General features: G+C 39.1%; 1 protein-coding gene across 2 annotated transcripts in view; it reads left to right on the forward strand.

Annotated features, from left to right (window-relative positions):
- Positions 1-13320, forward strand: part of LOC117879235 — a 142189-nt gene that overhangs the window by 57806 nt on the left and 71063 nt on the right. The window contains exon 7 of one of the 2 annotated variants that reach the window (XM_034774274.1): positions 12179-12278. Coding sequence is in view for 1 of the 2 variants with exons in the window: in XM_034774273.1 (XP_034630164.1) it covers positions 12179-12301 (123 nt within the window). In the remaining variant the exon portion in view is untranslated. Of the gene's footprint in view, positions 1-12178; positions 12302-13320 lie in introns of those variants that run through there. The other variant, XM_034774273.1, reaches the window with a different exon arrangement.

The following is a 13320-nucleotide window of genomic DNA, read 5'->3' on the forward strand; positions in this document are numbered from 1 at the left end:
CAAGATCTGTGAGAGTGAGGGATCATCTTTCAGGATAGGTTGTAGATCTTTGATGCGCTGGAGAGGTTTTAGTTGGGGGCTGAAGGTGACAGCTAGTGGTGTTCTTACTGTTACTTTCTACTGATGACATGAACAGTGGTAAAAAAGCACTAAAGCAATACTTGGTTGTATTTCAAAAAAAAAATTGTCCATCTTTTATTCTGTACTCCATTTGCAATTTTATCAATATATTACAAACCCTTTATATATGTTGGAGGGCCGAGTCAAGGTTATGCTGCTGGAATAGCTTAGACATGTTATCCTTGATTATGTTTAAAGGATTGGGTTACTTCAGAGGCTTTGATCCCACAATATGACATATTCCCCATCTACCTTTATACGTAGGTCCGTTTCACTAGTACTAGTAAGATCATTTAGGTCTGTTCCTCTCTCCAGGTTTGCAAAGGCATTTTCTTCTATAATGCTAATTTGCTAAGGATTCCTATGTTTTACATTTCAGTGGTAGTCATATTAGTCTGTATCAGCAAAAAAAATAAATAAATAAAATAAAAACGGAGTCCTTTTGGCACCTTACAGACTAACAAATTTATTTGGGCATAAGCTTTCGTGGGCTTTGTAAATAAATTTGTTAGTCTCTAAGGTGCCACAAGGACTCCTCATTTTTTTTAATGTTTTAGATGTAAGCATTCATGGGCTAGAACCCACTTCATCAGATGTATGAGGTAAAAGATACAGGAGCAGGTATAAATACATGAAAGGATGTGGGTTGCTTTACCAAGTGTTAAGTCAGTCTAACAAGATAAATCAATTAACAGCAGGATACCAAGGGAGGAGAAATAACTTTTGAAGTGGTAAGAGAGTGGCCCATTATAGACAGTTGACAAGAGGATGTGAGTAACAGTAGGGAGAAATTAGTATTGAGGATATTAAGTTTAGGTTTTGTAATGACCCAACCACTCCCAGTCTTTATTCAGGCCTAATCTGATGGTGTCTAGTTCGCAAATTAATTTCAGTTCTGCAGCTTCACGTTGGAGTCTGTTTTTAAAGTTTTTTGTTGAAGAATTGCCACTTTGAGGTCTTTATTGAGTGACCAGAGAGACTGAAGTGTTCTCCTACTTAGATAAAATTTAAATCCTACATTTAAATAATGTTTTCTATTAATTCTTTTAGTGATTTTTATACAGTACTTTTGTTCAGTTCTTTACACTGAAAGGTAGAGAAACTCAAGTTGAGAGCTAGTCTCTCTATTTTCTTTTTAGAAGGCTTCGTTTTATAAATTTAGTTTAAAATTTATAGAATCTTTTGAATTTCTAGTTCTTGGGTGCAATATTGTACATTTCAGATAAAGATTATTTTCAAAGAGTAAATGCTAATGTTTTTAGAGTCTCATTTTCAGTGGTACTGAGCATTCATGGACAGCCGATATCACTGGAAACTGTGGGTCCTCTGCACCTCTGAAGTCCAAACCCTTACTATACATGAGCATTACAAAAATTTTCCACTGGGTGGCTACTATGATCGAGAATGTAGTAGAGTTCAGGTGATGGCTTTGGAATGACTTTTTGTTTCCAAATAAACAGTACTTCACTGGCTAAAGAAGAAATACACCCCAATTTTCCATTGCTAATAGTGTATAGTAACAGTTTATGACCTAAATAGAAACAGTGTAAGAAAGCAATGTATTTTATATATATGAACTCTGATTCCACTCCATTATATATAAATGGCTTTTTTTTCTGAGTTGGGATAAGTGCTTTCGACAGATTTCAGTATGATTGGATCTTGTAATTAAATGTTTGAATAGAGAGACTCATAACATTCATGCCATTCGTTCTATACAAGAATAATATAGAATGTCTGTGAAGATCAATTTGAGTGATTTTAAATTCAGAAAATTATATTATCTTTAATGCTTTGCTAAAATTGATTTAAAAGTAAGTCTTTAATGTTTAAAAAACAAATATAAAGTTATTCTGTTGCAGAGTATTGAATGTAACAGAATCAATGAATGTCATATTGATCCACCTATTTTTTTAATTAGAAAAAAAGGTAAGACTATGTCTATTGAGACCTTTTGTATTAGAATGCTATAGAGCTTAGGATCTCATCAGTTTTTTATCATAGTTTGGTTTTCCTTGCAATAATTGAAACATTTGATGGGGGACCAAAAGTATTTTTTTAATAATAGCAATATATGCAAGAAACAAAGCACCAGTGCCCACAGGGCTTAAAGTCAAAGCTTCTTTAGACCTTTCTCTCCCCCCCTCACCCCACCCTACCTCTTCAAATCTGGTTCTAAAAGAGAAATTGGGGTAGGTAGAGAAATGAATCCTACACTGTTTTCTGTGTCACGTTGTAAGCAGCACATTACTACTCTTCTGTAAGTATATTTTTCACAGGTGTAAAATAAAACCAATACACATGCAAAGAAATTTTTTGCCTTAATTCTGAATTTTTTTTCTCCCTTGGATATATAAATCTCTTCACTCAGATTCTTAAAACTTCTTTGCTGTAGAAAGTTTAAAGCCAAGACCGTTATTATGTAAAATTGATGTAACAATGTGATATGAAAATTGTCCTTAAGGTTTTCTTTTCACTTCTGATTTGATTGCTGTGACATTGTTAGGAAAAGGTTGTATACATGTTTTAAGGGCAACCAGTTCAGGCCTCGAAATTTTATTGTATTGTATTTAAGACCTGATCTACACTTAAAAGGTTTGCTGGGATAGCGATGTCAGTTAGGGATGTGATCATACATCCAACCCCCAGTAGAGCTATACTGCCAAAAGGCCTACTACAGATGCAGTTATGCTGGCAAAAATGTTGTTTTGCTGGGGTAGCTTATTTTACACAAAAATAAATCGTATAAACTATACTGGCAAAACTGGTATAAACTACATTAGGAGGGTTTGCCTGTGTAGCTATACTAGCAAAGCTTTTAAGTATAGACAAGGCTTTTAAGATTTAAAGAGGAAAACAAAAGCCTTGCAATCTACTAGTTACGTTTAAATGATGAGGAATTTCTAAGGTAAATGACTAGTTTTGCATGAGATGGTTTAAGGAAGAAAAGCTGTAGGGTATCGAACACATTGTTTTCCTGTTGAACTTCCATAAAACTTGGCTGGATGGAAAGAAAGAAAAGCAAATCCATTGGACTAATGCAGTACCCGGTCTTCTTTGGACACTTTAAATTCAAATCTGGTTTTAGGTGACAAGTGGGTCTGCCATGTTCCTAGTAAATATTGCCCAAGCATTGGACAATTTATCATGATTAGCCGTTTTCACAACATAATCAACTAATCCTGACTCGGCAGCAACTGATTAAAAAATGTCTCTGCCATATTTTTTCAAAAAAGCCAGTTAGATGTGTCCCATCCTATCATCTTGATGTTAAAATCAATTTCTAATAGTTAACTTTTGATATCCAATTCTATATATGTTCTCATACCATGCTCATCAGAACAGTGTCTGAGCACCTTCCTGTACTGCATTAAGAAATGTGACTGTGACACAGTGGGAATTTTTGGTGGTAATTTTATGAAGCCTATACTTGCATCAGTTTCCCCTATATATTGCATTGCTACCCAGTGAGGGAAACAGAACTAAGTTTGCTCTCAGGACAGGCTAAGAGACATAGCACTTGTGTTCACATACAGCGCTACAGCAGCACAGCTGCAGTGCTTTAGTGAAGATGCTCCTATGCTGACGGGAGAGCTTTCCCTTGACAGTGTAGTTAATCCACCTCTCTGAGAGGCAGTAGCTATGTCAGTCGGAGAAGCTCTTCCCTTGACATAGTGCTGTCTACACGGAGGTTAGCTTGGTATAATTTCACTCAGGGTGTGGATTTTTCACACCCCTGAGCGATGTAGTTATACTGATGTAGGTCTGTAGTGTAGACCTGGCCATAGGCAGGTATGTGTGTTGCCTAGCTCTCTGAGTGGACTGAATAGATCATTAAAAAGGACTGGCCTAAGCTGATCCATCTCAGTGAAAAAACCAAGAAGACAATGGAAAGCCCGATCACCAGGACATCGACACCTAGCAACCAGTGATCCAGATGGAGGAGGATTTCCCAGCCTCAAAGCAGGGAATCAGAGCAGACACCTCAGCTTCAGAACAAAGGACTGAGAGGTATGAGGTAGGGGGGAATAAATTTGAGCTCTGGAAGAAGCTTGGTAGCTCTCTCACCTGGAAACTGGCTAGGGAAGGAAATAAGAAGGAGAGACAGAGATGGTGTTCATTACAGTTCATTGGCTGGCTCATCATGGCACTGGCTTGGCCAGGATGGACTATGGCTTAACTTCTGCCTCTCTTTGCTAATTTTAAGACTTCCCATGCTGTGTTCCAGTTGGATAATAAACACTACTGTTTTGAAAATGCTGCTTGAGTCAGTGTCACTGTAAATAATTGAGTGAGGTGCATTAATCCCCGATGAGTGTGCAAGCCTCTACCCAGAGTGTACTTCAGTTGGACTTCCTGAATAGACCTCACAGTGTGAAGCAGGACTGCTGAAGCCCCAGAGATTCAGTCTCAGGTGGTGGTGAGGCCGCATGGCCTACCCTGAAGGAAGGGTGAGACCCCTGGGAGTCTGGCACATCAAAGGGGTTTCTCCAAGAGACTGTTTCAAAGCTGGGGGCGTAGCACTGATCCTGTGGACATGTAACGGTGACTAACATCAGTCACATGTTTGTTCTCTGATCCTTTCCCTAGGGAGAGAAGTGTGTGCAGTGGAGTGTCTTGTTTTGGTAGTGTTTTAGGTTTTTAAACATACATGTTGCTATATATGTATGTTGTCCTAGGCTCAAAGTAATCAGGTTTTCCAAGAAGTAACAGAAATTACTTGGCTGATACTGAATATGTTCAATTTATTGCATACATTGCTCATCACCATAGTAACTAAGTGTAATTTGCATAACTGTTAAGAAAATACATTTTGTCAAATCCATACAAAAAGCTATATTATACTAATATGCAGGTTGCAAAGCGGAGCTCTCACAAGTCATAAAATGCCAACATTAACTCTCTGCTTGTGCCTATGCATTATGTTACATTCTGAAAAAGGGGATGAGCAGTGAAGTGGCAAAACTTTCAGATGATGCACAATTGTGTGTTAATTAAGACTAGCAAAGACTCTGAGCAACTTCAGAGGGACTCAACAAAACTAGGAGACTGGGCAGCATTGTTGGCAAATGCAAGGTAATGCATCCTGGAAGGAATAATGTAAACCCATTACATATACCATTGCATTCTGAAACCACTCAGGAAAAAGGCTTGGGATAAAATCCTGGCCTCCTTCAAGTCAATGGGCGTTTTGTCATTGACTTCAGTGTGGCCAGGATTTCCCCTATATGTTTCATTCTGGAGAGAATAATGCAGTCAAAAAAGCAAATAAAGCATTAAGATGTATAATGAATATGACAGAAAATAATACTGAAAATAACATAGTGTCATTATATAAATTAATGGTATTTCTGTACCTGAAGTGCTGTGTTCAAGTCTGGTTGCCCTATCTCAAAAAGGATATAACAACAATTTATTCCAGTGCTTAACTAGAAAGTTTTTCCTAATGTCCAACTTAAACCGCCCTTGCTGCAATTTAAACCCATTGCTTCTTGTCCTATCCTCAGAGGTTAAGAACAACAAATTCTCTTCCTCCTCCTTGTAACAACCTTTTATGTACTTGAAAACTGTTATCCTGTGCCCCCTCAGTCAATTTTTTCAATCGTTCTTTATAGGTCATGTTTTCTAGAGCTTTAACCATTTTTGTTGCTATTCTCTGAATTTTCTCCAATTTATCCATAATGTGGACAAAGTACTTTAGTTCAGACCTAATCAGCATGGAGCAGAGCAGAAGAATTGCTTCCTGTGTCTTGCTTATAACACTCCTGCTAATACATCCCAGAGTGATGTTTGCTTTTTTTGCAAGTGTTACACTGTTGACTCCTATTTAGCTTGTAATTCACTATGGTCTGGTCTATACTACCCGCCTGAATCGGCGGGTAGAAATCGACCTCTTGGGGATCGATTTATCGAGTCCCGTCGGGACGCGACAATCAATCCCCGAATCGGCGCTCTAACTCCACCAGCGGAGGTGGTAGTAAGCGCCGCCGACAAAAAGCCGCAGAAGTCGATTTTGCCGCCGTCCTCACAACGGGGTAAGTCGGCTGCAATACGTCGAATTCAGCTACGCTATTCACGTAGCTGAATTTGCGTATCTTAAATCGACTCCCTGCTGTAGTGTAGATGTACCCTTTGACTACCGGGTCACTTTGCACAGTACTCCTTCCTAAGTAGTCATTTCCCATTCAGTATGTATGCAATTGATTGTTCCTTCCTAAGTGGAGTACTATGAATTTGTCCTTATTGAATTTCATCCTATTTACTTCAGACCATTTCTCCAGTTTGTCCAGATTATTTTGAATTTTAATCCTATCCTCCAAAGCACTTGCAACCCTGCCCATCTTGGTATCATCCACAGACTTTATAAGTGTACTCTCTATGCCATTATCTAAATAATTTATGAAGATATTGAACAGAACCAGAACCAGTCCTTGCGGTCCAGAACCCCACTTGACTGTGAACCGCTGATTACTCTGTGAGAATGGTTTTCCATCTGTTATGCACCCACCTTATAGTAGCTCCATCTAGTTGTATTTCCCTAGTTGGTTTATGAGAAGGTCATGTGAGAAAGTATCAAAAACCTTACTAAAGTCAAGATACGTCACATCTACCGCTTCCCTCCATCCACAAGGGTTTTACCCTGTCAGAGAAAGCTATTAGGTTGGTTTGACACTATTTTGTTCTTGACAAATGTATGCTTACAGTTATTTATCACCTTATTATCTTCTAGGTGTTTGCAAATCGATTGCTTAATTATTTGCTCCATTATCTTTCCGGGTACTGAAGTTAAGATGACTGGTCTGTAATTCCTCAGGTTGTCCTTATTACCTTTTTATAGATTGGCACTATATTTGCCCTTTTCCAGTAGGTCTTTGCCTTAGGCATGTTTCACCTTTACCATGTAATATTTAATAATATATACCATAGTCATATAGTACAAATTATGTATAAAGAAGTTTAACAAAATTAGGTCATAATTCTGTTCAAATCCATTAGATTTGATTTCAGAAAGGTCTTTCTGCATGTTCACTGTAGACGTCAATGGTAAAGTGATGGTTGGCCACTACAGTTTCCAAAGCACTACAGCAACTTCACCATTTATGAATCTTTACCCTAATGAGAAACTGCAAGACACACTCCCTAAACTGCATATTGCAATATAAAATGAAAACTACCTTGTCAGTGGCAGCTTTGTGGGGTCAGCACTTCTGAAAATTGGGCCCATTAGAAATAGATATGAAAATAAATCTTTATTTTCAAGATAATAAAAGAAATGTCTTATTTTATTGGACCATTTTTATTTATCGTCTTAATTTAAAAATGGGCAATAATGAAAGAGGCTAGCCTAAAAGTTAGAACCATTTCAGATCCTTCATATGCTTTTTCAGTTCTCACAGGAACTAAAGGAAACAATATAAATTAATGATGAAATTCATTTCAGAGATAGCATTGCTATTGAGTCTGGAAGAATGAAATTAAACCTGTATTGTTCTAAAAACCTCCCTTTAGGACTTCTAGAGGGTGAAAATTTGCACATATGGCTTCAAGGCTTGTTTTCCCTAAGTATTTGGACATATAGCATGTCATGTGTGCTTAAAGTTAATTCTGTAGCTCAACCGTGCATATGAGAGAAAAATTGGTTTCTCATCAAGAGCCACAATTGCACCCTGTGTACTATTTAATTAATTTGATGTATATTCAGAAATGGAGAGATACACATGGTGCTCATGTATCAGGTTTTTTTTAAATGCAGGCAGTAGGTTAATGAGGGGGGTCAGGTGCAAGTATTAGAGTGTTAGAATTGTAGTAATCCCATCATCATCAATAAGTCAATGTGCTTTGAGAACTTGGCATAATAATAATGTACATAATACTTGTAATTGTGGCAAAATCATGGGTAGTCACCTTTGCTGTAAAAATCTCCTCTGTCAATTGTTTTTTCATAACATTTTTTTGGAGTTCCATTATGAATATTTTGGTAGTGGACATTTTTATTTTCACTTATAATAATTATAGTCCATGTACATTTTTCAAAAGAGAAAACAACATAATTTTATGAAAACTGCAGCACTGTGCAGCAGCTTTAATGAAAATCTAAATTTTGAGTCATTGCAATGTACCACCAGACTGCATCCACAAGGCAGGTACAGCTCAAAAGTCTGTCAGCACAAATACTGCGTCAGTTCCAACAGTTTGCATTGAATTTTGTTCTAGAATTCTTTCTTTCTGTCTTTATTCTTTTTTTATTTTAATTTAAATAGAAATAGAATCCATGAGCCCAAGACTGGAATCTGTTCAATAGCGGTGTCCATTAGTCCATGCCTGCCTCCTTCACCTCATCATGCTCTGAAGCAATGGCATAAGGGGCAGTGCAAACTGTCTCTCCAGTTCCTTTCTGCCACTTGTGGTTTGGGATGGAACCTTTCTGTATCACTAACCTTCTAGTGTTCTGCTTGAATTTCAACCATAAATAACTTGTAAATAGTTTTTATCTTAAATATTTAGCTTAGTGAAGGCTGGCCTTCCCTGGGGTCTTCTCTGTGCGTGAGCTGCATGAGAGTTGCCTGTACCACCTCAGGGAATTACACATTCCCTCAAAGTGTGATATCCGCCACTCATTCCCCCCCTCGTACTAGGCAGCTTTGGGTCTTAAGATTCCACAGACACTTAATGAAACTCTCCATGAGACCCCTTTCTGACCGGGACCCAGTTTATTGGGTGAGTCTGAACTTGATTATCATCATCATGATGTTCCCATTACGCCTCTAGTGTTTAGGGCAGCGATGAAGCTCCTTCACTCCTGTCTGTTTCTGGCAAGTCTTTCAATGGTTCCCCAGCTGTGCCCCAGGTTTTTCAGCGTGGCTTCCACCACTCCTCGCCATGTTTTTTTCAGGCAGCCTTGTTTTTGCTTGCCTTCAGGTGTCCATCTTATTGCTACTCTGGTGATGGAATCAGCTTCCATCTGAAGCACATGGCCAATCCATCTCCAATGCCTCCTGGCAAGGATGGTGCTCATATCTTCTTGGTTGCACTGTGCGAATAGATCTTGGTTTGAGATTGTTCTGGGCAAAAAAGAGGATTTTTCTGAGGCAGGTTGTATGGAAAGAAGACAGTTTGAACATATCATACTTTCTCATTCCCCAGCATTCTGAACTATAAAGTAATGTTGAAAGTACACAGCTCTGATAAATCTTGAGTTTGGTTTTGGTGTTGTGTTTTGATGATTTCCAGAAAGTATTTAAGCTCCTGAAGGGTTCTTGGCTTTACTGATTTTGTTCCAGCTGTCCTGGCTTATTCTACTGTCCTGGCTGATGGTGCTACCCAAGTATGTGAATGTTTCTACGTTGGTGAGAACATAATCCTCTATCCGTACTGGTGATGGTGAGGCAATATTAAAAGTAATGATATCGGTCTCATTGCAGTTGATTTTCAGTCCAATTTGCTGTTTGAAAGTGTTGAGTTGAGTTGTTTTTTCTTGTATATGGTGTTGGGTATGTGATAGGCGAGCGAGATCATCAAGGTCTGCAAGTGCCTGAAACCTGTTCTTTAACTGCAGAATGAAGACTTTCTGTATTTCAGGAGACTTCAGCTTGTCAATGTCATAATGTTTATGTCCCTTGTTTGGTGGACCCACACTTCTCAGTTTTAGCTTGATGGAGACTGTCACAAGGTGATGGTCTCTGCCAACATCTGCATCCCTTCTCACTTTCACATCTGTCAGAGGGCATCACCATTTCCCACTGATCATCATATGGTCAATCAAGTTCTTATTTGTACCATTTGGAGAACATGATGTCAGCTTGTCAATTTCATTACTTTGAAATAGGGTTCCGCCAATGACTAGATCATTCACACTGCAGAAATCAACAAGATTCATTTTCGTTCATGGTGCCATACCCATTTCTTCTCATTGATGTGTCGTTGTTTGTGTTGTCCTTACCAGTCTTTGCATTCAGGTCTCCCATGATGCTAATTAGATCATGGCGAGGTACTCCTGTAATGTAAGGTTGAATTTGTCCTTTACTTCATCACTGTCATTTGTCGCAGCATAGCACTGAATCAGGGTGGTGATATTGTGTTTCTTTTTCAATCTGGCTCTCAGAAGTCTGCTGCTGATGGATTTCCACTCAAGCTCCACTCCCTTCTTCAAAAAGATGGCAACATCCTCATAGTGTTGTCCATCATCCAGTCCAGAATACAGCAAAGTTTCTCCTGAGGCTGTTGTTAATCTTCCTCATCTTGCCCATCTGCTCCTGCTGACACCAGAATGTGTAAGCTGTAGCGTCTCATCTCTGCTGTGACCTGAGCTAGCTTCCCTGTTTCGTACTTTGTCTGTACGTTCAAAAAGCCAATTATAGAACTGGATTATAAGCAAGGCCTATTTACCTCATGACAGATTCCTTGTGATGAGGGACCTCATTACCCAACTTTGACTCAGACCCCAGACATCAATCTGATCCTGTCTGGTCTTGCAAGGCCATGTGGCATCATGCACCTATGTGACACCCGTCACAACACTACTTCTTCAGTAACGCCAGGCATGGCTGAATACAATGTATGCTCTAAGCAGAGACTCCCAGGAGAAGTGACTATGGCTTGCTCACAACATCTTGACAATACTCACCTGGTGAAGAAACCAAGGATAATGTCTGCGTAGGGGTTCAGTTTGTTCACCCTTAGCCCACAAAGGCACTCATTATGGATGCCTCACTACTGGGATGAAGGGCACACCTGGATAATCACACATCTGCAGAATCCAGGAATGCTGAGAAGTCCACACCATGTATCAAATCTTCTCAAGCTTTTGACGGTACATAAAACATGCAAGAGGTTTCTGCCCTTTCTCTGGTCTGTATATGTCAACCCTAACCCTAACCCCACTCTTTATGCTATTGCAAGGGAGCAGGAAGAGGCATAGGGTACACGCCTGGCCCTAATGGACACTGCTTGTTTAAAAAACAGTCTCATGCACAAGTCACATGTGTACTTACAATGGGATGCACACTGACTTTGATACCTTGAAGAACCACACTTACTGTAGAGAAACAGTTCTATCCACAGCCCAAATCTGTCATTTGAGCCAATGGTGTACCTGATAGCAGTAGTAGGCTGTCATCCTCAGTGTGGAGCAACATATAGAGGGGGATGAGATGCACACTTTGGCAATGGGATTCACTAATATTTGCTGACCGCAAAAAAAATGGTGAGATTCAGGAATCTTGGGTTCCATTTCAGGCTCTGGAGGAAAGGGTCCTCTAATGGTAAGATACCCTTCTGCCTGTGCTCAGGGAGTAAGCTACTGGCAGAGGGAATGTTTCCCAGCTCCTTCTGCCCTGTGGGGATGAAACTGTGATTAAGCTATTTCTTTTCCACCCTAGAACAGACTTTAAATTAGGGAAGCAACTCTCTGAAAAGGAGGGAAGTAGGCTCAATTCCCCTGGGTTAGGGTACCATGACTCTCATAATAATAATATTGTAGGCTTGTATATCACTTTTTGTCCATAGGTCAAAGTACTTCACAAAGATGAGTAAGTGCCACCATTCCGTTTCATAGATAGGGGAGCCAAGTTTGTGAAATGACCTGTGGAAAAAAGCCTACACTTAGGTCTGTTAAATTTTCATAGTCCTGGCTGATATTCCTGATAGTGAAAAAAGTGCAGACCCACTCTGAGTCTTGGTGGGTTCTTCATATTTTTAGCACAGATTTACTGGGGATGCCATGGTTACTAATATTTTTCACTGATTTTTCCATCTTCTGAAATGTTCCCTCAAAATAAATGAGACCGACATGAGCATTCAAGTTCACCTTTAAAGTGAATTTGTTTTATTGTTGTCAACTGCTTTTGCTTTTTTGTTCTGTGTGTTGAATAACTAATTTAAGCAAGAAGTATGGCTTTTCTGGTGGTACAGTATATTATAATTTTATCCAAACCATCACTCCATTCCTTAATTTTGGGATTACAGACATAATTAGCTTTAGCTACGTACGTATGAACTTAATTGGTTAAAATAAACAATTACATAAGTTATTTTTTTTCATTTTCTGTCCTTTTCTTAGGCAACTGCTATGGATAATCTTGCATTATTGTGGATGATATCAGGAAGAAACCTAGAAAAACAACCTATGACCCTCATAGACCTTTGCTATGGGAAGACAGAAAATTTAAACCTACGATATCTGGTAAGAACTTTAAACCAGAAATATTGAGACTGAATTTCTATTGCTCAAGCTTTAATTTTACTACATGACCACCTTCACTCATTGTTTCTTAAATTTCTAGCAAATGTTGACTTAGAGCATTTGTCTTGATGTTTTATGCCTCATTGGGAAAACGTGAGTACAAGGGATAGAAACAAGATTCTCAGACCCTAATGGATGGGGTGTTACTGCAGCTGTCCTTTAGCTGCTATTACAACTACTATCTACTGCTGCTTCTCATATGGAGGTTGGGGCTCCCAGATCAACTGTGTGCAAAAATCTAAGTTACATAGACACGACTGGCTACTGAATCTGCATTCTTTTCCTACTTCATCCAGCACCTGTTTCCACTCTTTAGGGAGTAGTATTGCTCCACCAGAGAGATTGCTCTTGCTTCCACATTCAGGCAACTTGCAGTTTTTAAAGCCACTTTTAGACCTTAAGTGCCTGCTTAGAGGTCCCCTATGGTATTATCTCATTGCTAATTTGTATACTGCAGTGTAGATGTGTATGGCACTTTCCAAACAAGTATGGAGACCCTGTAATCCAACATGTGTACCATATGCATTAGATAGATAATGAAAGATTATAACACACAATGGGGGTGGGATGGAAGGAAAAGAGACAAGGGAAATAAGGGGAAAAGGAAATTGCTCTTCAAGAGGTAGGTGGTTTTGTTGTTTGTTAAGAAAATGTTGTTTGCAAAGTACTGAAATAATTTAGTTTGTTTCTGTCCCCTATTTTTTAATGAGACGGAGCACAGAAGGATAAGGCAAAATAGAGGGAGCAGATAACACTGGAGCTGAGATTAGTGACAGAAATGTGGTTGGAAGAGAGTTTGAAGGAGAGATTGGTTGGCTCACTTGAAGTAGAAGGTTATTCTGGGAATTAAGGGGCGGGAAAGTGATAGAAAGAAGCAGAGGGAAAACTGAGTAGAGTGGATGACATGAGTGGGAAGTAGTGAAAACTAGAGTTGATCTGTAGGTTGGCAGATCTGTGGG

Source organism: Trachemys scripta, chromosome 6 (assembly GCF_013100865.1).
Source record: "Trachemys scripta elegans isolate TJP31775 chromosome 6, CAS_Tse_1.0, whole genome shotgun sequence".
NCBI lineage: Eukaryota > Metazoa > Chordata > Testudines > Emydidae > Trachemys > Trachemys scripta.